Source organism: Tenrec ecaudatus, chromosome 3 (genome assembly GCF_050624435.1).
Source record: "Tenrec ecaudatus isolate mTenEca1 chromosome 3, mTenEca1.hap1, whole genome shotgun sequence".
Lineage (NCBI taxonomy): Eukaryota > Metazoa > Chordata > Mammalia > Afrosoricida > Tenrecidae > Tenrec > Tenrec ecaudatus.
Genome location: NC_134532.1, coordinates 168,472,583 through 168,497,350, shown reverse-complemented (window position 1 = coordinate 168,497,350; position 24,768 = coordinate 168,472,583). Strand labels below are relative to the sequence as shown.

Here is a 24,768-nt window from a genome sequence, read left to right as displayed (position 1 = left end):
ATAAAAAAGAGCAAAAATGCAACAACAACAGCAACAAAATGGATGTTTTCATCTCTTCTACCCTATGTCTATTAAGGAGTAGGGATTTAATCTATATATAAAAATAAAACAATGCAATACTATGGTTCAGTATTTGGCATAAGAAAAAAATCTATATTTGATCCAAAACTGTGACCACAAAGGACAATTTGTGACAGTGCCTACAATGGGTTGGTCGCCTCATTAAAGTAATGTTTTCTGCTACCCCAAATGGGGAGCTGATGTCAAGGGCTCTAGTGGGAGGAGAATGCTTTGAAAATGATGATGGCAGCATCTGTACAAATGTGCTTGACCCACTGGATGAATGTGTGCATTGTGATAAGAGATGTAAGAGCCCCAATAAAAGTATTAAAGAAGAAAGAAAGAGACATTGTTGTCAGGAGCCACTGAGCAGAGTGGCCCCCTCACAACAGGAGGAAGCCCTGCCTGGCCCTGGGCCTCCCTCACAGTGGTTCTCCTGTGTGAGCCTGCGATGCAGCCGCCGTGTCCATCCATCCTGCGTGTCCAAGGTCCTCCCTGCAAAACAGGAAGAAGATACACAGTTACTCTCAAATAAATGTTTCATCTTTTAAAAAAATTCTAGTGAAATTATAGATTTCCAAGTGGCATAATGAATGTGTTAAGGCGTGTGTGTGTGTGTGTGTGTGTGTTTAATAAATCCATGTCAGTCAGGCTTCTCCTACTGCTAGCATTAAAGCAGACTGGGAGAAACTGACGCATGCGCCTAAGTACAGTGAAAGACATCACAAGCTATGTTTCAAAGTTAGGCAACACAATGGCAATACACATATGAAACAAAGAATAAATGGTCATTCTATATAAGCTCTCTCACATGTCAGTGACTGCCCTAGAACGGGTTGTGCAGGTACACAAATCCTGTGACATATATGAGAGGGTACCATACACCCACCCGGCCGCATAAAACAAACAACAACAAAAAATGGATTTTTTCCCCAAAACCAATGTATTTATTTTTTTAACAAATTTTACTTTTTAAATTTAATTTTTTTAACAAAAAAAATCACCTTCAAAGTACTCTCCATTACATTTAATACATTTGTCAAATCTGTGATTCCATTTTTGGAAACATTTTTCAAACTCATCTGTTTGGATTATTGACAGCACCTCCCTTGTTTTTCTTCACCTCTTCTATATTATCAAATCACTCTTCTTTCATGTCCCTCTTCATTCGTGGAAACAAAAAGAAGTCACACAGAATGAGGTCAGGTGCGTAAGGTGCGTGGGGCAAGAGAAATGATGTTTTTTGCCAAAAACTGGCATACTGAAATGGTTGTGTGAGCAGGTGCATTGTCATGGGGGCAAAACCAGTCCCCTGTCTGCCACAAATCAGGCCTTTTTCTGTCCCACATTGTTGCACTATCTTTTGAGAACCTCTAAATAAAAAGTTTGATTAACGGTCTGACTTGGTGTAATGAGCTCCAAATGCAGTATCCCCCTCACATAAAATTTTTTTTAAAAAGAAAGAGAAACGATTGGTTTTTTTGGGGGTACCCCCTTGTGTGTGTGTGTTTGTGTGAGTGAAAGAGGTTTATATCAAGAAGTAATCATATCCAAAAGGCATCCTGAGATAGTTTATTGTGCCAGCCAGACTGATAAACACAAGTGGGATTCATTGAAGGGCGGAGAGATAAATGGTTGGGTGAGCCTCGCCTTTCTTGTCTCTCGCTCTTTGATCATCAGACCAGTGTGCGGCTGCCTTGCTTGTTCTGTGCCTCAATTTAGAGGCTACACTACCTGTGGGACGCCTAGCTGGTGGACTGTGACGCTGTAAGTTGAGGTCCCTTTAAGCCCACACGATTGGAATGTTCATCTCTGGAGCTGTGGAGCGACAGTTGGTGACAGTTGGTGACCTGCCTTGCTGTTTGCTGCCTGGGTATGTATAGCCCAGCTCTCTCTACAGAAGAGGAACTGGCGGCCCTCAACTTAAAGGACTCCCAGTGTCTCACAACTCTCTCAGGGGAGTGAGTGGCACTGAGTCATTTGTACTTCTTTATAATTTAACTGTTCATTTCTTGTATTATATATCTATCTATCTGTATATAATGTAACAGTTCACTTCTTGTGTTATATATCTATCTTTATAAATATATATATAGAAAATTACTAGCAATCTGGTTTTGTCTCTCTAAAGAACCCTGTCTAACATACACCCCAAGCCCACCCAACTCAAGTCCAGAAGTCTGATGCATGCTGGGGCCTTCTTCAGACTCACACTGCTATAGGCCAATGGTGTGGAAAGGTGAAACGGGAAGCAGGAAGGTCACAGGCTGGTGGATGCAGGGTCATGTGGATTGATCCACTGTAAACAGAAGCATGGCCAGGTGCAAAAAAACTCCCAGGGTGGGGCAGCCCACAATGGGGCCACCCCTGGAGGCAGACACAGAGTCCCAGTGAAGTCCTAGAGTAGGAGAGCAAAGTGGCAGAGAGAGAGGATGATGTTCAGTTTCTTACAAGAAGGCAACACCTCCAAGGAGGCATCATCAGGCTTTGACCTGATGACCAGGTGAGACTCCACTGGTACACTTTCATAAAAGAAAGCTGATGGTGCCTGGCTATCAAAAGATATAGCGTATGGTGTCTTAGAGGCTTCTCTAGCTGAGAAGCAACAAAGCCCACATGGAAGAAGCATACCAGCCTGTGTGATCATGAGGTGTCAATGAGATCAGGTATCAGCCATTAAAGACTGAGGACAAAAAGTCATGTCAATGTGAATGAGGGGGAGAGCAGATTGGAGTCTCAAAGCCCATCTGTGGACAATTGGACACCCCTTCCAGAAGGGTCACAAGGAACAGACGAGCCAATCAGGGTGCAGTACAGCACCATTGAAATGTACAACTGTTCTCTAGTTATTTAATGCTTCCTCCCCCCCCCCCCGCAACTATCATGACCTCAATTCTACCTTACAAATCCAGCTAGACCAGAGCATGTACATGAGTACAGATAAATGCTGAAAACACAGGGAATCCAGGACAGATAAGCCCCTCTGAACTAATAATGAGAATAGTGATACCAGAAGGGTAGGGGGAAAGTGGGGGAGAAGGGGGGAACCACTCACAATGATCTACATAGAACCCCCTCCCAGGGGGATGGACAACAGAAAAGTGGGTGAAAGGAGACAGCAGTCAGTATAAGACATGAAAAACTGAAAATTTATAAATTATCAAGGGTTCATGAGATGGGCGGGCTGAAAGAGTTGATTCCAAGGGCTCAAGTAGAAAGAAAATATTTTGAAAATGATGATGGCAACATACGTACAAATGTGCTTGATACAATGGATTATGTATGGATTGTGAAAAGAGCTGTAAGAGGCCCCTATAAAATGATTTAAAAAATTAAAATGGAATAAAATATCCTACTGTGGGAAACATTGTCAAAACACTCACTGGCCACCGCCACCACACTGGCCTCTGGATAACAGGAAGGTCAGCATAAACCCAGAATCAGGCGCAACCCCTGTGAAAGGCTCATGCGGGCCCCGAAGGGGGTCGCAACCCACAGGCTGAGAACCACTGCTTTGGTGAAATTTAGTAAAATTGGGTGCCCAAGACCCAAGGCAAATGGGGCAAAAGATTGGGGGGGGGGCTCACAGCCCCTCTGCAAGCATTTTATACCCTAGTTTGCAAGCTACCTCTTCTGGTTCCTCATTGGCTGAGTACTACGTGGTTAGTTAACAATCTTGGAGTCTCTCTCCACCCCACCCCCACTTTCTTAACTCATTGGCTTCCCACATTCCGCACCCCAGGTGCCTGAGCTCCTGCGATTGTTTTCACAGTTACCATTTGGTGCCCTGGTTATTCAGTAACTACCTGACTCTGCTCTCAGTTTGCTAAAGATGGACTAGCTGGTGACTTCTCTGTACTCCTTACTCACTGGTCTCAACTTCATTTACATCTCTCAAGCTTATCCCCTATCTGTTGGCTTTCCTTTTCATAGAGTGTGTCATCCATGGATGTCTCTCATGGATGCCATGAGCATCTGTTTACTCACCGTGTCTCAAATTATCCTTTGAACTAGTCCTCAGACACAGGGTGTCACATAACATCTAACCGCTGTTAGAATTCCAGCCACGATTAAGAGAAAGGTGGGGCTGGAAGCAGCTCTGCTTTTCTGCGGGACCACCCCTTCAGCTAGTCAGTCAAATGGTTCCCAACCCCAGCATGCTCGATTAATTCATTACCTAAAGCGCTTAATGCCTGCAGGGTTTTGGATTGGTGTGCTAGTCTGGATAGACTAGAGAAACAAACCCATAGAAACTCATATGTGCTTAAGAGAGAGTTTTATATAAAGGGTAACTATACATTAAGAAAGCATCCCAGCCCAGTCAAGTCAAGCCCATGAGTCCAATATCAGCCTAGATGTCTGACACCAATCTATAAAGTCCTCTTCAGACTCACGGAACACATGCAGTGACGCCAAATGCAGGACGATCACAGGCCAGTGGGTAGAAAGTCTGGATCCAGTGGCGTTGTAAGTATCTCCACGCTGGCAGGGGTCTTCGCGGGCTTTTCTCAGAACGCTAGGGTGAAGGGATTACCAGATGGACTAAGGCACACGTCCCAGGCCAACTGTACGGAAGCAAACGTGCAAGGCTCTCCTTTCTACCATACCTCCAGACCTCCGCCAGGGGACCCTGCAGGGAGAACCGTCACCACTGCTAGGCTTACCGGTGACATGTAGGATGCGGTGTGAATTCTCTTACAGGTTCTGTGAACTCTTCTCCCTGTCTTGAGAGGCAAGAAGACAGTCACCGGTGGAGCACGAGGGCACCCTCTCGGGTCCGATGTGTGCAGTGCTGGGAGGGACAAGGACAGGCTCCCTTTCCCCCAGCATCCTTATCCTGGACGGAGCCGTCATGCAGTGCGTTCCTGCTGGATCCAAGCTTGTTCCTGACCACAGAGGGGAAAGGGCACCCTTTGTGCCCATGGCCTACCAGCCGCACAAACATAGCAATGACTTTTGTTAAGAACCAGCCCTCTCTATTTAACCCATTCCACCCAGGCCTTCACACTTCCACGTCCTGTCTATCTCTAGCATTGGCCTTATGGCTTTTACTTACTCGGTTTGGGTTGTTACAGCCATTACATTTGAAGACTAAGGGGCACATAGTCTTGGTCACATTAACTATCAGTTTGACGGGAGCATAGGGCACATCCTACTGCTCCTTACGCAGCTACGCAATGTCCACACTCAGCCATTAGTAGAAAGAACTGTGATGAAGCAGTTTCTTTCCCCTTCTCAGGGACCCTTTGCGGGGTTCTGTGGTCAAGGCATGTGCCTTCCACCGACTGCCCCTTCTCTCTTGGGGTGAGTTCTACTGAACAGGGCCTTTCACTCAAACATCATGAGTGCACCCTCTCCCCACGGTCCAGATGGTCATCTCGGTGGCCAGCTGTCAGAGGAAGCCAGCGTCCATCAGCCCAAAGGGCCAGAAGCACACGTGTACGGCGATAATATAGAAAGATTATCGTAAAGTCCTAGAGGATAAGAAGGGTAGGAGAGAGACTAAAATTAAGGTGTCAGACACATTGTCTGGTAGCATGCTCACCTCAGCGCCTCTCGATGGTCCACGTGGAACTGGGAGAAGTGAGAGTGAGCCTCCAATGTCTTGGGACGTTTCTAGGTAGCTTTAAGACATGTATATCCAGTAGTTACATGTCACAGGTGGGTGGTATCTTCATTAAGGTCTCTGAGCTCACAGCGGGGGAAACCTAATACCTGCACCGGGGGAAGGGATGAGGGAATTTGGTGACACAGCGGGAACAGGGAGCCAAAGGCTACCGTCTGCTTCTATAGGGAGCTATCATCAACCATATGCTCACTTTACGGCAGCACAGATGTTATGGGGAAAATCTGTGAGCATGATATTTAAGACAGCATAATGTACTTGGACTTTATTTGTAATTTACCAAGGTGGACGCTTTCCTACGTGGAATACCGGCTTTCAAGTTCCCACGGTCCTGAGGCAGGGAATGTAGCCCTCCTCATATTTCCCTCCATGTTCGCTTCCCGCAGCAGCGCTTGGTGGGGGGCCTCCAGGTCAGCTGAAGTTTGTCCCCTTGTTTTGCTAAGGGGTGCTGATCAGCACCCAGTTTCCTGGCTGGAAGTGACCAACAGTTCATTCAAGGGGAGGGGTCTAGGCCAGGAGTCTTGATTTAAGCTGATGGTTGACAACACAGAAGAAAGGGCCAGCACCTTCATTAGAAGTTGCTCTTTGTCGTCCTTGACAGGCAGGCCTGTGGCCCGTGGCAGGCAGGGGAGCCCAGGCAGTAGCTCACCAGAGGACAGCCTTGAGTCCCTCTTTGAGGCTTCCTGATTCGAAGCACAGCCCCTCAGGCTGAGAGGCACTTGGTCTTTGGCAATTGGGTTTCTAAGATTAATTTAATAATTTACTATTTAAGAGTCTGATTCTTTTTTTTTTTTTTTTTCACTTTTCCTGAGGAGGGAGGGTGCCATTTTTCCCTTCAAGGCTCTGGAAGTAAAGCGACGCCCATTGCCATACTCTGAATTATATACTTATAATTGTGGGGCATTCCTGGCCCACTCTGAGTCAGTGTGGGGGAGGGGGTGCTCGAGAGGAGGAGCCTCTCACTCCCTAGGAGGGCTCTTCTAATCACCCCCTCTCTTCCCCTGCAAACAGAACGGCCATGATGGGCACCCTTTCTACCCAAGTATAATCACTGGACCCAGCCATTGATCTAATGAAGGGGTCTTCAAGGAAGGAGTTCATGTCTTTCTTGAAATTTCGAACTCCCCTACTGGTAAGAGGGGCGTTGACATATCTAATTTGCCCTTGGCCTGTGGGGCCCTCCCGAAGGGGAACATCTGCTGTTGGGGAGCGGGGGAAACTGCAGATGATTCCTGCGTATTGTTTTCATCCTTTCTCAAAGCGCCGTAGAATGGGCCCGTGGGTCCAGTTTCTTCCGTTTTGTCAGCCCCTGTCTCTCTGCCCTGTGGCACAGGGGTGGCAGGCAGGCAAGTCAGAGGAGTCTAGGATTTTGAGGGAGAGTGAGTTTCCCTCCCTCCCCTCGCTAAGGGGACACAGTCCCTGGACTGGTTGCAATGCATTCACTCCCCTTCCAGCCAGCTGCAGACACAGGCCCCCTCCTCTCGAGAGAGGGTCTCCTGTCGATCTAGACAGAGCCCCCAGACCCAGCCGAGCTGGAGCCGCACAGAAGGTGAAAGATGGGCTCTCTCGGCTGAATGAAGCAGCAGGGTCTAACCTTTTGTGTCTGTTTGCTTTTCTTTATCCCGGGTTTGCTCTCCTAAAGCTTCATCCCATCCCCCCTAAAGGCTGTTGGAGGGACGTCGTCTTGTGGGAGCCCCAGCATTTCTTCTTCCTAGACCTGGAGAGGTGGTTTCCTATTTTCTATTGGTCTCGGAGACTGGTTTCTGGCACACCTTGGTCCCCCTAGGGCGGCTGGTTCCCCACAGATTATGTCTCCACAGGGAAAGAGGTACCAGATTTAAAGCCAGTGCCAGACAAATGCAGTGTCAGCAAGGAGTGGGGAGCCAGTGGAGAGGCCTGAGGGCTTGGTCCCCATAGCAGCTACATGGACAACTGCCCCTCCCCCCAGAAGAATTTACTTGAGAGGAAGGCCCTGAAGCTGCAGCTAGGGGAGAGGGACGCGTCTGATCAGAGCAAATGGGAGCAAATGAAGGGGGAGGAAGAGAGAGTGGAGCACATCCTGGCCACCAGGCCTGGAGGATGATATCCCTGCTCTGAACAGCTAATGCACAGAGTGGACCATATGGCTGATTCCACTGTGAGACATGCTGTCCCTTGCTGGCCCAGGGCCCTAAGGGGGACAACACTGGAGACTCAGGACGGGGACTGGCCCAGACTGACCCTGTGACACAGAGGCAAACTACTAAAAGCCTGTGACACAGCAACCATGGGAGCAGAGCAGGGAGCCCCTGGGGAGTACAAAGGACAGACTCTGGGGCCAGAGCATAGCACCCCATCAAACCTGACGGAAGGACTCGCCTAGTATTTACAGGTTTTTCTTTCTTTAACATTTTTTGGTCTTTTAATTAATTTATTCTTTTATGGGTAAAAAAAAAAAAAGTCTCCGCACTCGGGCAAACACAGGACTCCTGAACACATCAACCACCGGGGAGTCCTTACAGTCCAGTTTCTCTCTCTGGCTGGTGCCGGGTGGTCGGTCCCCCTCCCTCCCCCTCTCACCGCCAGCAGCAGGTTCTGGCGTCCCCTGGGTGCCAGTCACCTGGGCTGGCAGCAGTGTCCACATCTAGCGTTTGCCCTGTGGCTGCTGCTCCCCACAGAGAGAAACGTGGTTGAACGTGGACTCCACCTTCTGGGTTTCTCTCAATAACTGGCAGATCAGTATAAACCTTCATCTGGGCCGAGCCCCAAGGATGAGGCTTGATGGAGAACTGGGCCAGACAGCTGTGGCCCCTGTGAGTTTACCAATGGGCCAGCGCTGGATTTTAACTGACAAGCACTCACCAAATCCAATCTGTCCTCACTTTAGCGAGAGAGCCGTCTATATCGTTCGCTTTTGCACAATCGGGGCCTGGAGACAAATGGGGCAAAAGGGGTGTGTGTTGGGGAGTGGGGTGGGGGAGGGGTGCACATCACAGCTCCTCTGAAAGCATTTTATCCTCTAGTTCGAAAACCCCCATTCCTAAGTAAAGTCTTTCCTGAAAGTCTCCTAAGAGTTTTCCATCCATCTCCTACTTTCTTTTCTTTTTAAAATTTTTTAATTATTTTTAAAAAATCATTTTACTGGGGGCTCATACAACTCTTATCACAATCCATCCATCCATCCATCTATTGTGTCAAGAACATTTGTATATTTGTTACCATCATCATTTTCAAAACATTTTGTTTCTACTTGAGACCTTGGTATCAGCTCCTCATCCCCCCTCCCTCCACACCCTCCCTCCCTCATGAACCCTTGATAATTTATAAATTATTTTATTTATTTTAAAAATTATTTTTATTTTTTCATGTCTTACACTAACTGATGTCTCCCTCCATCCACTTTTGTATTGTCCATCCCCCAGGGAGGGGGTCATATGTAGATCATTGTGATCAGTTCCCCCCCACTTTCTTAATTCCCTGGGTCCCACATTCCAAAGACCAGGTGCCCGGGCTCCAGGGACTGTTGTACCCGTTAACATTGGGTGCCCTGGTTCTGTAGTCACTACCTGACTCTCTGCTTTCTGTTTGCTGAAGATGGACCAGCCTGGTGCCTTATTGCTCACGCTATCCCGGTGACCAAAGCAAAACCACCTGGCAGCACATGTCCATGTTCAAGGCTGACTCTCTCGACAGCAAGTTTCAAAAGAAAAAGACAAACGAAAGTCAAAGAATAGCCCAACTCCAAATGAAAGATTCGTTTTATCTAAGGTGACGCGGTGTGTCAGGTGCCCTGGTGGCTGAGTGACTTCCATGTTAGACTGCTAACCACCAGGCCAGCCACTGCAAACTACGGTGCTGGCAAAGAATACTGGATATGCTGTAGGCGCCAGAATAAGGTCTTGGAAGAAGTGCAACTAGATGCTCCTTAGAAGCGAGGACAGTGGTAAAGTGAAAGCAAGGGACCCCGCGAGATAGATGGGGATGACAGCCGTACGTATGGATCCACACCCCAACGATCCTGGAGATGGTGCAGGGCTGGGCTACGCTGCATCCTGTTGGACGTCAGTCACATGAGTCAGAGCCTACTTGATGGCCAACTAAGAACAAGGACAAGCAGGTTCCCAGAAGGCGCAGTTCTTTAGCGCCTGCGCGGCAACCCCTTATTTATCCGCCATGTGTGAGTCTGGCATTATAACAACAACCACCACCACAACAAACAAACCTATTGCCATTAAATTGATGTGGACTAATGGCAACAGAGTAGACCTCCCCACCAGTTTCCCAAGGCTGTCAATCTTTACAGGAGCAGAGGGACACATGTTTCTCCCATGAAGAAGCTGCTGGGTACACACTTCCAGTCTTGCAGTGAGCCCCCACGCATGGACCCACTATGCCACCAGGGCTCCCTTTCCAGTGGTAGTAGCTCAACTCACCGCCCTCGAGTCTGCTCCTACTCATGGTGACCCTATTGAGTCAATTCTGACTCATGGCAACCCTATGGAACAGGATAGAACTTCCCCTGTGAGTTTCTGAGATTATAACTCTTTTTTTTTTTGAACAACTCCAAATCAGCTTTATTTTATATAAAAAGGGCGCATTTAGCAAAAGACACACTGAGAAAAGAGTCGCTGTGGCCCAGGGGGACAAGGCAGGGAGGCGACCAGCCTTCCAGGCGCCTGCTGGGGACAAGGGGTTGGAAAGGAAGTAGTCCTCGGTGCTGGCTAGGTGGGAGGGGGGCACGGGAAGGTGAAGGCTCCCTGTGGATCAGCACTGATGGCAGGTCATGGGGAGGGGGGATTCACAGTGACCTGGCGGCTGACACTTGGAGGGCCCTCGACCAGTGCTGCAGGCTGGAGTGAGCTGGTTCCTGAAGGGTGCCCACCCAGGGACACAGGGCTGGAAGTGCGACTCTGGGTGGAGGACGGGGAGAGGTCAGTGCTCTGCAAGGTCCAGGCGAGGAGGCGAGGGCGCTTTCGTTACGTTCTGGCGTTGCGCTCTGTCTCGGCCAGGCACTCTCTGACCAGGGCCCGGGCGTGGATGATGCCTCTCTTCAGGCGCTCCATAGCACTCTTGCTTCCGGCATAGGTGGGCCGGATCTCCTTGCCCATTTCCTCTATGACATACAGCAGGTCCGTGTAGGTGCTCTGGGAGCCCTGAGTGCCGGGCGGCTTCATGGCCTGCACATAGCCCATGGAGGGCGGTCCAAAGTCGTTAAACAGTGGCCTGAAAGGGGCAGCGGCTCCCTGCCCGGAGCCCGACGGCGAGGGGACGCTTCCGGCTGCAACAGGCGCGAGGAAGGGGTCAGCATGGGGCAGGGACGCCTCCTCCCAGCGTTCCAAGCCCCCGGTCGAGGTCGGTCCGACGCCCTCCTGAGGGATGCTTCATTCCAGGCCGGTCAGCTTCAGGGACAAACCCCTCCCCCTGAGCCCCACCTACAAGCCCTTACGTCACCACGCCCACTTCGCAGGCCAGGAAACTGAGGCTCCAGGAGGCAAGGCGGCAGGCCCAGTATTGCAGAACTCAGGCCGTCTTCTCTTGGATGCCTCGAGCGCCCCGGGAGGCGAGCAGGGGTGGAGCTGGGTCCTCACCTGTAGGGACCGGGGTGCCAGGCCCAGGGGTACTGGAGCCGGGGGTGCTGCTCGGGGCGGGGGCGATGGGCTTGTAGGACATCCCCGACTCCTGGGTGCGGGCCGACGCCGGCCGGCCGCTGCTCCGGGGTTGGCTGCTGGCCGCTGAGCCTCGCGCTGATTCGATTATAACTCTTTATGGGAGTAGAAACACACTGCCGTTGAGTCAGTGCTGACTCACAGAACCCCAAGGGGCCGAGCAGAACTGCCCCTGCGAGTTTCCAAGACTGCAACTCTTAAAGGGAGTAGAGAGCCCTGTCTTTCTCCCTAGGAATGGCTGGTGGTTTTGAACTGCTGATCTTGCAGTTAGCAGCCCAACTCGTAATCACTCTGCCACTGGCTCCTTGTCCAGTTGTATAGTGAGTGTGTAATTAAAATACTTATACAGCATAGACCTACGAATCACCAAGCTCCTTGCTCCAGCCTGTAGAGGAAGGATTGCAAGCTGGCAGATTACTGCCTAACCTTGGCTCATAGATAGGTATAATTTTGCCTGCATAATTTTTCAAAAATTCTGATGAATTATTAAGGCACAGACTATTAATTATCAACCACAATAGTCTTTTTCCCTTTAAAATTCCCTCTAGTAAAGCCCCTAGAATAAAGACTACATTTCCCAACTTCCCTTGCAGCTACTTGTGGTCATACAACTAAATTCTAAGACAATGTAACCAGATATGCTCTGTAGCAGCTTCCTTAAAAGATACCTTGTGTCTCCCTCTTCTTCTGTTCTGCTGCCTGGAACTTTTGCATGTCCGAGTTCAGTCATACTGGTTTGTGGTAGTTACTTAACTTGGTGTCAACTGAAATATATGAACGTGTAGGTGTGGAGTCTAGCCTGTCAATCAGGTCACAGCCTAATGGTGCCTCCTTGTGGGTGTGACCTTCTCCTCTCTCTTTGCCTTCACCTTCCTGTTGACACCAAGTGGAACCTGTGTGAGTCCTGGAGATGTGTTCACCACCATTACATTAAGATCCACAAGACTTTGCACCCACTGGCCGCTGATGTTCCTGCATTCTACATCAGGATGTAGCTTTGTGAGTCTGAAGAGGGACTTATGGACTGGTGTAGTATCACACTTGTGGACTTGAGATGGATTGAGCTGGAATATTTTATTATTGTTTTTTGATTCACTCATCTTTATTAGCCTATCAGTGTTACATTTTTACTTACTATCTAGTTGACTTCTCAAAGGGGATCTATTTTCGTCCATCATGTTAAGAATAAAAAGCCAAGTCAGCTGGCTAAACCTATCATTTTTCATCTCCTCAGAACAAGGCAAGCTAGAAAGTCAATCACTTTACACAGATTTAAGAGTAGTGTTCCAAAATAAAATGACTAGGGAGCTGCTACCTTTTAAAGCAGGGAAAGAAACATGTTCATTTTGTCTTTTCTGTCCTCCCGCAAATTATACTTTCAATTTAACAGCAACAATGACATCGTAAAAAATGCTCCGCTTTTTATATTTCTGAACTTCAATACAAATTAAAATAAGTAGTAATGGAGTCTTGTAGGAGACAAAGCCCTACCTGCATCAGCGTAGTGGAGCCTCCTTATGGATAGCCTGGTCCCTGTTGGGAACAGCCCTGACCAAAGGGAGGACGGTTACGTGCGTAAGGGTCCGGCCCGCTGGGAGGGGGTGGTCATGGTACTTCCAGGGGTGGGGTAAAACCTGGTCTTGGCTGATAGGCCCCAGGTTGGCTTGGAGCCATTCCAGGTTGTGAGGCAGGGGCCACCGTGTGATTAGCAGGGTGAGACGTTTGGGAAGTGCACGTTTGTGGAGGGTAAGTACTGCCGTGGAGGTTGAGCAGGCAGTTGCTGTGGCTGACCAGAAAAGGCAGGGGCTGGTGCCTGCGCAGGTGGTGACTGGCCATGTCCCTGGAACTGCTGAGGTGGCTGGGCCCAGGTTGCTAGCTATAGTTTGCTGCTGACTACTGAACACCGTACTGCTGTGGAGGCTGCGGTGGGGCCTGCTGCGGCTGCTGAGGGCCATAGCCCGCCTGCTGCTGGTACTGTTGATACATCTGACCTTCCGTCTGACCTGCTTGTGTCTGCGCTCCTGTGTACCTGGCTGTTGTGACTGAACTCCTGGTGGGTGAGCCGCTGAGGAAGAGGAGGCAATGCTGTCAGGCGTTCCCAAGCGGTCTTCGGCAGGAGCACTAGGTGGCCCTGAAACCTGATCATCTGTTAAGCCAAATGCTGACATGACATTTCAAGGGATCAAAAGCCGACATACTTGCTGCCATAACTTGAGTAGACTGTTTTCCAGAAGAATCAGAAGCAGCAGGTTTTTCCTCTCCACCATCCACAGCATCATTTTCAGGAATATTGGGGGCAGGTCCTGGTTCTCCAGGGGGTTCCAAGCTACCCAATAATCGATTCGCTTTATTTCAAAGTTCTATCAGTTCTCGACGGAGGTATTTCACCTGGCTTGATTCAAGGGGCCGTGGTTGACCATTAACAAATAATGTCAGTTTTAGTATCCTACTACACTGAATCGCAAAGGAATGGTCAGAGCTATCAAAAATTGTGATGCGATCTCCATCTCCATCTTCATACTTTATTGTCACTTCATCATTACTCAACCGTTTCCCTCTGAAAAGTCGTTGCATTCATTAGCACTCATTCATCATATGTCCTATCTTCATTATGAAGGGGGATTCGCCGAATATCTTCCCCAAGCTTTGACGATTAGCTTCCCACTTAGGTGGACTCCAGGATGCTCCTCCATATGCACAACTCTAAAGAAAGACGGCGGGGAATGTATGGATGTGCTTTATACAATTGATGTATGTATATGTATGGATTGAGATAAGACTTGTATGAGTCCCTAATAAAATGTAAAAAAAGAAAAGAAAAAGAAAGAAAGAAAAGAAAATGATTAGGGCAAAGAATGTACAGATGTGCTTTATACAATTGATGTATGTATATGTATGGACTGTGATAAGAGTTGTATGAGCCCCTAATAAAACGTTTAAAACAACAACAACAACAACAAAGAAAGACGGCCGCTGTAGCCCCCCCACCCCCCCACCTCGCAGGTCGCCTTGGGCAGGGGCCGTGTGAGGGGCGGCTGGGGTCTGGGGCATCAGGGGGAGGCTGCTGCAGCCGCTGCCGCCACACTGGGTCTTCGGCTCGCTAGAGCCCTGGCCAATCACAGGAACCCACCCGGCCTAGCGCGCATCCAGCCAGTACGTGGCAGGTCAGGTAGGGGTGGAATGTTTTATTGATGTATAAGCACTTCTTGATATAAAGCTTTTCTTATACCAGTGGTTCTCAACCTGTGGATAGAGACCCCTTTGGGGATCAAACGACCCTTTCCCAGGGGTTTCCCGATTCATAACAGCAGCAAAATTACAGTCATGAAGTAGCAACTAATATGATTTTACAGCTGGCGGGGGGAGGGGGGGTCACCACAACATGAGGAACTGTATTAAAGGGTGGTGGCATTAGGAAGGTCGAGAACCACTGCCTTACACATCTATGAGAGTCGTTAGATTTGTTTCTCTAGTTGACCCAGCTTAACACATGGGTCATGAAGACAAAGGCCACCACAGGGAATGGGAGAGCAGCTACAGCAAACTGGAAGCAACCTTGTTGCATGATCACTCAATCAGCCATTGTGCTGACCTGTCTCTCACAAGACAGACTAACATTTTTATCTGACTTGAGGGAGATATTATTTGTTGTTTCCATCACATTAGAGTAATCCTCATCTCGGTCAGTTCGGCACACCATGGCCTTCTGGAAGCTGTGCCACCGGTATGTACAGTATCGGTAGGTCACTCATGGTGGACAGCTTATAACAGAGCTTTCAGACAAAGACTAGGAAGAAAGGCCTGGGGATCTCCTTCTAACAACGAGTCAGTGAAAACCTTGTTTCACTTCTTTGCTCTGGATGTGTCATCAGGAGGGATCTGTTACTGGAGGAGGAGATCATGTTTCTGAAGCAGAGGGTCAATGAGGAAGCTCTTTGGTGAGACGGGTTGACACAATAACCGCACCAGAACATGTTGGCAATGGTGACGACAATCTAGAATGGGCAACATTTCATTCTGTTGTACATTACGGTCAGAATTGACTCAATGACAGAAACTTAGTGATCATTTTCTCCTAATATGATTCAATTACCAAATTTTAAAAATGAGGGCTTTTCACATAAAAATTCGGAGCTCTGACTTCTCCCTGGAGAATTAAGAACATCTGAAAAATCAGGTGTCGTGTTTCCATGCTGTAGCAGTTGGCCAGCACAGGAAAACAGATGCTTTCCTCAGACAGGGCTGGAGTTCTCATCAGGTTCTCTTCCTTTGTTTAGGTCCTAAAGGCTCTCAGTTTCCCAGTCAGAGATAATGGTTGGGGTTGCCTTCTGCAGCTGATATCCCCCAGGAAACAAAGGGTGGTGACTTGAGTCATTGGTCTGAAAATGGTCTAAAGACTACCTTAGTCCTGTCGTATGGACGTAACAGGTAACTTCAAGATGGGATTATAAACACAAGCGTAGATGCTAGAATTTATAACACATCAAAAAAGGAGGATTATGGCTAGAAGGGACCATAAGTAATTAACTATATCTCACTAATCTGCATAATTTTGACTCTATTGCTCACTAATACCTATGTCTTCTTTTGGGAAGGGAGCCCTGTGGTATAGTGGTGATGAGTTGGGCCACTAACCACATGCTCAGCAGTTCCAAACACCCACTTTGTACTCACACAATGAGCCTCAGTCTGAAACCCACATGGGGCAGTTCTACTCTGTCCTGTAGGGTTGCTGTGAGTGGGCATCGACTCCATGACAGTGGGTATTTTGGGAAGGAGTAATTTTCTCCTCTCTCCTCCATCCAGTCCTGCAGCTTTGTACAAGTCCTCGGCTCAGCAGGGCTCCTCAGCTTCCAGCCAATGGAGCAAGCAGCATGGCAGGGTTTTCTCTAACATGGGGAAGGGCTGCTGGGGTGGAGGGGAGAGGCTCAGTTGCAGGCTGATCTAAATGGACCTGTCAATCATTTGAGGAGGAGAGATGGAAGGGGTCTTGGTGAGCTGCAAGCAGATTCTTACCTTTGGCTGTGGGTGAACTCGGAGACACCAGGCCATGAGTAGAACGTAGGATGAGCACTGACCCTCGGAGTCAATCAGGTCAAGGGTCTAGAAGCCAACAGTAGCTCATCGAAGCTGCTCAGGTCTTTGGGGTGAAATATGCAGAATGAAGCTGATTTTCAAAGTTATGTCAAGATCAGAAATCTGTGGTGTTGGTGGTGTTTTTCCTTCTCTCAGCAATTTATTTCACAGCCTAAAGTGCTCCTGGCTCGGGGGAGCTCAAGAAGGCTCTGGTCTGGCTGTCCCCACCCTCCCATCAAGGTCCACACAAGGATGCCTAGAGCATGAAGTTGATCTTAGGGAACACAAAAGGAGACACCCTCCCCCTCCCCCTGTCGGCCTACAACAACCCCCCTGAGCTGTGTCAGCACTCTAAGAAGGCATCGGTTCCCCAGACTCAAGTTGCACTGTAAGCAGTCAGGGTGCCGGGCAGCCCTACTCTATCGAGGCTGCTTCTGCACCCACACTCTCAGAGTGTTAACCGCCTAGGACATGGAAGTCGGGGTGCTGGAGTGGGGTGCTGTTTCTGACGGGTCTCACAACATGTTGGCTCGCTCATGCTGTAGCTACAAGTTGTAGATGATGCAATTCCACTCCAGGTTATCCAGGGAGCCCCAGGCTTCCCTATGCACTTGGGGAAGCTCTTGACTGTCATCCTGGCATCCTCTGCACCTTCACCCACTCCATGATGACTCCAGGGTCCAGCGTCCCAGTCGCTAAGTCAACGGCGAAATCTGTGTTTTGACACCGGACTCAATTCGTGCGTTCTTTTCACTCGACTCGTGACTCACTTGCGACTGAGTACCTGAGTGCTTTCTAAGGCAGGCACTATTTTGTTTTGTAAAGGTACAGCTAACCCCACATTTGCCAGTTTAACCCTTTTCACCTGTGAAACTCAGTGACACGACTGAACATGAATGATGTGCCCTGTCATCGTCACCATCACCCATATCTGCTGCCAAAGTGTTCATTACCTTACTCCGAAACTCGATCCAGGCACCGTGTTTGAGACCCTGGGAACACAGAGGGCAAAGCAGACCAGAGCAAACTGGGAAGACTATAAATTGGCAAGAGCAAAAGAGAGACCAAACAGGAGGGTATTTTTTAACAGTCCAGGTGAGAAATGTTGACCATTTGTGCATGGTGATCATGGAGACAGAGAGAGGTGAACAGATCCAGAACCCATTTGGAGATACAAAGCTTACTGACTGATGGGTTGTGAGGGGACCAGTCCTGCCGCGTGACGTGGAAGACAGAGTTGAACGATGCCTGGCCCGACTTCAAAGAAGCTGGACGGTGGGAGTTGGCTGCCCAAACCTGCTCTCGACATGTATTTGGACTTGTTTGATTGGCCTTGCCATAATTATTTGGAGTGCTTTTGTGCAAGATTCTAAAAAAGTGTATCATCCTCTTCCCACGGTTTTTCCCTTTCCTTATCTTGGTTACCGCATAGGGGGCAGAATACGGCATCCCCTTCCAGGAAATAACCCAAAGAGAAATAGAGTTCCTGGCCCTGATTTACCTCATACAGGGACTTACAATGAAAATGGCATAAGAATAGTTAACAAAGAAAGGTGTGCAAGTTCCTTTTAGTAGTTTAAGTTTTATGGAACGGTTAGCAAGAAGAGGGCCTCCCTGATCTTTGAAGTCCACTGACACAAAGCTACCTATTGTGAGGCAACTTGAAGTCCACTGAAGCAAAGCTACCTATTGTGAGGCAACTCATACCTTGGTACAGAAAGACTTTTGGGAGTTTAATTTATGGGAACTTAGTGGAAAAGTAAGAACAAGAAATGAAAGCCCTAGAGGAACAGCCTAAGAAAGAACAGAAAGAACAGCCGAAGCCTGTCGAGTAATTTTTGATAATGAAACGTATTAATGCTTTATTGATTTCATAGTTAGAACAATGCACCCTAGTTGGGTGAGGTGTGCTCAGTTATTGTTAGAAGGTTTATGTCTATCACCCTTGTAGTTGAGAAAGTTTTAGTTTCAAGATGTACTAATTTTTAACCAAGAATCATGATGTAACTTGTTATGGTCTTGTGGCCTGAGAATTTCCTAATGTATGATCTCAGGCCATAAGCTCTAAGCCAAGAAAAAGAATATATAAGTTGAAGCTTTGCATGAATAAAATTGGAACAGTCACTGCAACCTTTGAGTTGTGTGATTTCTGTCTCCCACTCATCGACGCCTTACCCACCTAGCCGGGGACCCTCACCCACTGAGGCTGGACCACGGCAGGGTTGGTTGTCAGGTGTGGGCAATGAGCGGAAATCCAAGAGACTGGCTGCTGGCTCCATTTTTGGAGACGAGGAAGGCTGAGGCGGAACAGTGTCTTAGGGGGTCTCAAAAGGACTGTTTTTGCCACAGGAACTCTGGTGGGGTGGTAGGAGAAGCATTGACCTGGTCACTACAAAGTCCGTGGTCCAAACCCGCCAGCTGTTCCAAAGAGAAGGATGAGGCGGTCTGCCTCCTAAAAAATACACAGCCTTGGAAACCTCAAGGTGCAGGTCTACCCTGTCCTACAGTGTCACCGTGAGCTGGAACTAACTCAACAGGCATGGGCATGGCAAGTGGGCATGCATTTGGGATATGCTTTGTTTTAAAAGCTCCTGAAACATCCAGATGAAGATGACAAGGGAATCAATAGATCATTAACAGTCTGGACATGTCATCAGTATTCTTTTTTTTATTTGTTTTGAGTTTTCAGCCTGTTTATGGAAACTTAGGAAATAATACGAACAGGCCAAAGAGGGCAGTTACTCTCTCCTTCCTGGGCCAGCAGAAGTCCCATGTGAGGGTGCAGTCGACAGCATCTCAGGTGTTCTAGCATACGTGTGGCAGCACCGGAAGCACACAGTAGGCTATACCAGGGGTTGGCAAACTTTTGAGCCGAGTCAATCCTGTCCATAATAATTGAAAAGTTACTCAAGAGCCACTCATACATTTTTACAAACAAATGTCCACCATTATTTGAATACTGTCCTTGAAAAGGTTTCCATTTTACTTCAGAGCCACGTATACGCACGGAAAGAGCTGCATATGGTTCAAGAGTCAGTTTGCCAAGCCCTGCTCTATACCACATGTTCCCAAACTTGTTAGGTGCCATGAACTGGTTTCTGAATCGTTGCGATCTGACAACACAATGAAACACCACTAGGATCTGTGCCATCCTCACAATTGTCCTCATGCTTGAGACCATTGTTGAAGCCACTCTGTCCATCCATCTTGCCCAGGGTCTTCCTCTTTGTTGCTGCTCCACCACTTTAACACACATGGTGTTCTTCTCTAGAAACTGTGCCTCTCCTGACCAGATGCCCAAAGTATGTAAGACATGGTCTCGCTATCCTTGCCTCTAAGGAGCACTCTGACCGTACTTCTTCCTTGGGTCAGGCACACCTCAGTCATCAAAGTAACATCCTTGCTTTTCAACACTTTAAAGAGGCTTTGTGCAGCAGGTTTACCTAATGCAACACATTTTTTGATCTCATGACTGCTGCTTCCATGAGCATTGATTATGGATTCAAGCAAGATGAAATCCTTGACATCAATATTTTCTCCATTTATAATGATGCTACCTGATGGTCCAGTTGTTAGGATTTCGTTTTTCTTTATATTGAGTTACAATCCATACTGAAGGTTAGAACCTTTGATTTTCATCAGGTTGTGCTTCAAGTTCTCCTTGCTTTCAGCAAGCAAGGTCGTGTAATCTACGTATCACAAGTTGTTAATAAGCCTTTCTCCAAGCCTGATGCAACAATCTTCTTCATATAATCCAGTTTCTCTGATGATTTACTCAGTTTACAGGTTGAATTAGTGAGAGTATAAAACCCTGAGGAACATCTTTGCTGATTTTAAACCATGCTCTTTTTCTTTTCACCCAACTGCTTCTTGATCCATGTACAGGTTCCACATAAGCACAGTAAGTGTCTGGAACTCCCATTCTTCTCAAGGTCATCCATAGTTTATTACAATCCACAGAGTGGAATGCCTTGGCACAGTAAATAGAACACAAGCAAGCTTCTTTTTAGTCTTCTCTGCTGCCAACCAAGATCCATCTGACATCAGCAATGATATCCCTTGTTGCACATAGAATCTTTCAATATTACAAACGAAGGCTTGGATTTTTCTTGAACTTTTCAGTTTAATATATCCTGAGCATATTGTTCTTTTTTGTCATTCTTACTTTACGTCTTTGTACATATCACTTTAATATGATTTTTCTTCTTTAGCTGCCCTTTGAAAATTTCTCTTCAACTCTGACTTTTATCATTTCTTCCACTTTCCTTAGCTACTCTACAATCAAGAGCAACTTTCAAAGTCTCTTTAGGTATCCACTTTGATCTTTTCTTTTTTTCCTGTCTCTTCAATGTCCTTTTGCTTTGCTCATGATGATGTTCTTGCTGTCCTCCCACAGATCATCAGGTCTTCTGTTATTAGTGTTTAATGTGTCAAATCTGTTTCTGAGACGTTCTGGAAATTCAGGTGAGATAGACTCTTGGTTTGTGGACTTGTTTTCATTTTCTTCAACTTCAACCTGAACTGACACAGACATTGGTGCTCTGTTCCACAGTCAGCGGCTGGCCTGCTTTTAGCTGCTAATATTGTCTTCATGATCTCTTTCCACATGTGTAGTCAATTTGATTTCTGTTGTTGAAGTCAGTATTTGTGATGAAATTGTTAGTCTTGTGAAATTCTATCATGCAATACCCGGCTTCATTTCTATCACCAAGACCAACTAATCTTTGGAATTTTCAACTACTTTTCTTTCTTATTCCTGCCCCCCCCCCCAACTTTTGCATGTTTGATCAATTTTTGACTGAAGATGTTGGTAAACTTCTTCAATTTCTTCATCACTATCTTTAGAGGTTAGTGCATAAATTTTAGTTTGACTGGATTTCCTTATGTGCAGATAGGTATTATCCTGCTAGATCTTGAAATCTCCTTTTTGATAACGAATGTGATGCCATTCCTGTTGAATCTGTCATTCCCAGCTGAGAAAACCATATGGTTTTCTGATTGAAAATGGCTTCACTTCAGCTCACAAACGTCTAGAGAATCAATCTTTTTGCCTTACATTTTATTTTTGAGCTTCCATTTTTCCTAGATTAATACTTCAGACATTCCAAATTCCAATTATTATGTGATGTTTGCAGTTGTTTCTTTTCATTGTGAGTCAGCAGAACATTGTCAGAGATGGGGACGGAAGATGAGCTCTTTAGGTCGAAGGCACTCAAAAAATGACTGAGGAAGTGCTACCTTCTCAAAGGAGAGCTGACCATACTGATGTGGACAGAGTAAAGTTGGCTGGAGGAAAGCCTTCAGGTCCTTCACTTGCTGGTGCGGCACACCGTAAGGTGAGAAGGAACAGCAGCAAACTTAGACCATAGTATCCCAATTTGCAGTCAGGGCCCACCCAACCAAGTCCCTTCCTGGCCAGCTGTGCCCTGCCTAAGGAAGTGGCTACAGTCTACTTTCAAATACATTCTGCCGGAGGCTGTTTCATCAATGGTCAGAAGGAACTTTTTGGAGGCTGAATATATGTGGAGACTCAAAATGGATTAGGGTCCCCATTGTAAACTGCAGCCTTCTGTACATCTATTTCTCAGGATTTCAGTTCTAATACACATAGCAGTAAAATTTTTATGAATTATGTAAATTATTTTAAATAGATATTAAAAAGCTCGCTCACGGACATCGAGTCTATAATGACTCGTAGTGACCCTATAGGTCAGGGTACCCCTGTGGGTTTCTGAGATTGTAACTTTTGAGTAGCACCTCATCTTTCTCCTATGGAGTGCTTGGTGGTTTCAAACTGCAGACCTTATGGTTAGCAGCCACTGTGTAACCCTACTGTGCCTCCAGGGGTCCTAGTTAAATATAAGTCAGTAAAATAGCATTTTGCATCTGCGCCCCCTAAGAACTTTCTCCTCCGTGGATCACTGCCTAGGGAGGCACTGAGAAGCTGGCAGGGAGCGCAGAACCTATTCCAGGTCAGGTGGGCAGGAGCTCTCAGCAAGTGCCACGTCGGAAGAGGCGCTCGAGCAGTCTGGACACTTAGGAAAAGCGCAGGGGACAGCAGTCAGGATGATCAGACAGAGAGCCCGGACGGAGGCAGAAGTCAAACGCCCTGCCGTCTGGGAGGCAGCGAGAGTGGACGGGGGTCCCAGGCGGCGTGAGGAAAGATGCGGAGGGGCGGGAGGGTCCCTAGAAGACCAGTGCTTTCCTCGGGTACCCGCCCTTCGGCTTAGGGGAAACTCGCCAGAGCCTCACCTCAACCTGGCGCCAGGGACGTCACGACGCCGAGCGGACGCCAGGCCAATGGGAAGGCGTCACGGGCAGGGGGCGGGGCCGGGAGTTAGGGCTGGGCTGCACCGAGGCAGTTGGAGTCTTCGTGTGGCCGCCGCGGGAGAGGACGGGGGACGGAGCCGGCGGCCGGGCCTGCCCCTCAGCAGCCTCCCACGTCTGCCTCCCGCATGGCGCCGGCTCCTCCCTGAGCGGCGGCGGGGTGTGCGGGGGACGCGGGCCACACCTCGGCGGGGGCTCCAGCTCGCGCCTTCCAGTCGGCGGCACTTCCTCCTGCGGCCCCCGAGCGCGGCGGGCGGGATGGCGGCGGCCCGGGGGAGCGGCCGCGCATCTGCGTGCCGGCTGCTCCTGCTCCTGCTGCTCCCGCTGCTGGGGGCCCCGGCCGCGGGGCGGGCGGCCCCGGACGAAGACCCGAGTCACCGGAACAAGGAGCCGGCGGCGCCTGCTCAGCAGCTGCAGCCGCAGCCCGCCGCCGCGCAGGGCCCCGAGCCGGCTGGGGCCGCGGTGAGCCGGGGGGACCGCGGCGGGCGGGGGATGGGCGGGCGGCGGCGCCGGGAGGACCAGGCTCGGGCCGCGACCCCTGGCGCCGGGCTGCCGGCGAGGGGGAGGGGGCCCCGCCCTTCTGTCGGCGGAAGACGATGCCCCGCGCTTTCTCCCGGGGCAGGCCTCACCTCGCCTTCTCCTTCTGCGAGAGTCAGGAGGGAGCCGACTGCCAGCCCGCGAGTTGGCAAGGACAGAGATGCTGCGTCCTATGTGTGGGTCAGCCGTATCACAGAGTAGCTGGGAAATAGCCCCCCCCCCCCACTTGAAAGTTTTTAGCCCCAGGAGCGGAGAGACAATTCCCTGGGGTTGGCAGCATTAACCACGTTCCCGGTGGAATGGTTTGTCCAATTCGGCTCTGCACGGCCTGCGACTTTTTTGCTAAATATATATAGCTAAAGAACCACTACTTTTGACTTGTTTAAAACGTGTTTCGGTTAGCAGGAAGTAGCCCTTAGGGACATAAGAATGAATCTGTGACGGAACCGAGGGCTGCAGCAGGGTGGGGTGCTAAACCAAACAGAAATAGACAAAGGTCCTGTGATTTTTTTCGAAGGGGCTTCAGAAAGTTGGTGGGGGCAAAAAGTTTTTGAAGCTCCTCTGTACCTGTAGATCAGTTTGCTGATTTGTGTTACTAGATCCTTCTACTTAGGCGTGTTCAAAACCCTGCCCACATTTTAAAAAATTGTGCCTTGGGCTGCCTTGCGTACAGACAGGGTTTTACTCCTTCTGACTCCAGATTCCAGCATTCTTTAGATCTCTCAACAGTTGACCCACAACGCCTTTCCCTGACCTTCTTCCCCAGTCTCCTCCCTATTATCACGGAAGGAATCATCCTAACCGTTGGTTCAAACCAGTTCTCGGAAGACTTGCAGGATTTGCCATTGCGCCTAAGATTTCTGCCCAACCTCTTTAGCTGGATATGCATGTTTCTTCCTGCTCCGGCCCTGGCCTGCCTCCAGTGTATAGCCACCACTCCCTAGCACCCAGGCTAGGTGGTTAAGTGCCCTCCAGTCAGCGACAACTCATAGTGACACCCCCCTCCCATGTGCAACAGAACATATATACTGTTCTCAAATCATAATGTGCTTCAATCACATCCTGGGACATGCTGTGTGATTCCTTGGTGGTCTCTCCTCCCACCCCCAAAAAACCCAAACCATTCAGTCGATTCTGACTCATGGTGACCCTCTAGGATGGGTCGACAGACAAGTCCTCAGCAACTCTCTGAGAACTAAGTCTTGTAAGGGAGTAGACAGACAGCCTCATCTTTCTCCCACAGAGTGGCTGGTGGTTTCAAACTGCTGACTTTGAGGTTAGCAGCCCACTCCGCCCACTAGGGCTCCTCTCCTTCCAAAGACCTCCTTATTTAAGACATAACCCAACCCAGAGCTTGAATCTTTCTCCCTACTCTTTAACAACTGGCAAATACCTCCTGAGTGAAACCTTCCTAGAATTTCTGGACTCATAGTGATTTCTGCTCTTCTGAATAACACGACTCGTCATTTACTCATATTACAGGCCATCTTGTTAGGG

General features: G+C 48.6%; 2 protein-coding genes and 1 pseudogene across 2 annotated transcripts in view; 1 reads left to right on the top strand and 2 right to left on the bottom strand.

Annotated features, from left to right (window-relative positions):
• Positions 1 to 10,411: 10,411 nt before the first annotated feature.
• On the bottom strand, positions 10,412 to 11,396 carry LOC142443659 (cyclin-dependent kinase 2-associated protein 2-like). The gene is made up of 2 exons (XM_075544966.1): positions 11,254 to 11,396; positions 10,412 to 10,943 (listed from the first exon to the last, which is right to left on the bottom strand). Exons 1-2 carry the CDS (start codon positions 11,333 to 11,335, stop codon positions 10,642 to 10,644), a joined length of 384 nt encoding a protein of 127 aa, XP_075401081.1. The 5' UTR covers positions 11,336 to 11,396; the 3' UTR covers positions 10,412 to 10,641.
• Positions 11,397 to 12,846: 1,450 nt separating this feature from the next.
• Positions 12,847 to 20,516, bottom strand: LOC142442455 (protein TFG pseudogene; annotated as a pseudogene).
• A 1,942-nt stretch (positions 20,517 to 22,458) lies between these two features.
• The window catches only part of TMEM165 (transmembrane protein 165), a 28,389-nt gene continuing 26,079 nt past the window's right edge, over positions 22,459 to 24,768 (top strand). The window contains exon 1 of the mRNA XM_075544299.1: positions 22,459 to 23,196. Within this exon, the coding sequence (XP_075400414.1) occupies positions 22,474 to 23,196 (723 nt within the window). The 5' untranslated portion in view covers positions 22,459 to 22,473. The remainder of the gene's footprint in view (positions 23,197 to 24,768) is intronic.

What these genes read in the sequence shown, in the direction of transcription:
- LOC142443659 (XM_075544966.1), bottom strand. Translation starts at nt 11,335, where the DNA reads ATGTCCTACAAGCCCATCGCCCCCGCCCCGAGCAGCACCCCCGGCTCC. An exon ending in TGGCACCCCGGTCCCTACAG is followed by an intron (nt 10,944 to 11,253) that starts GTGAGGACCCAG and finishes CGCCTGTTGCAG; the next exon opens with CCGGAAGCGTCCCCTCGCCG.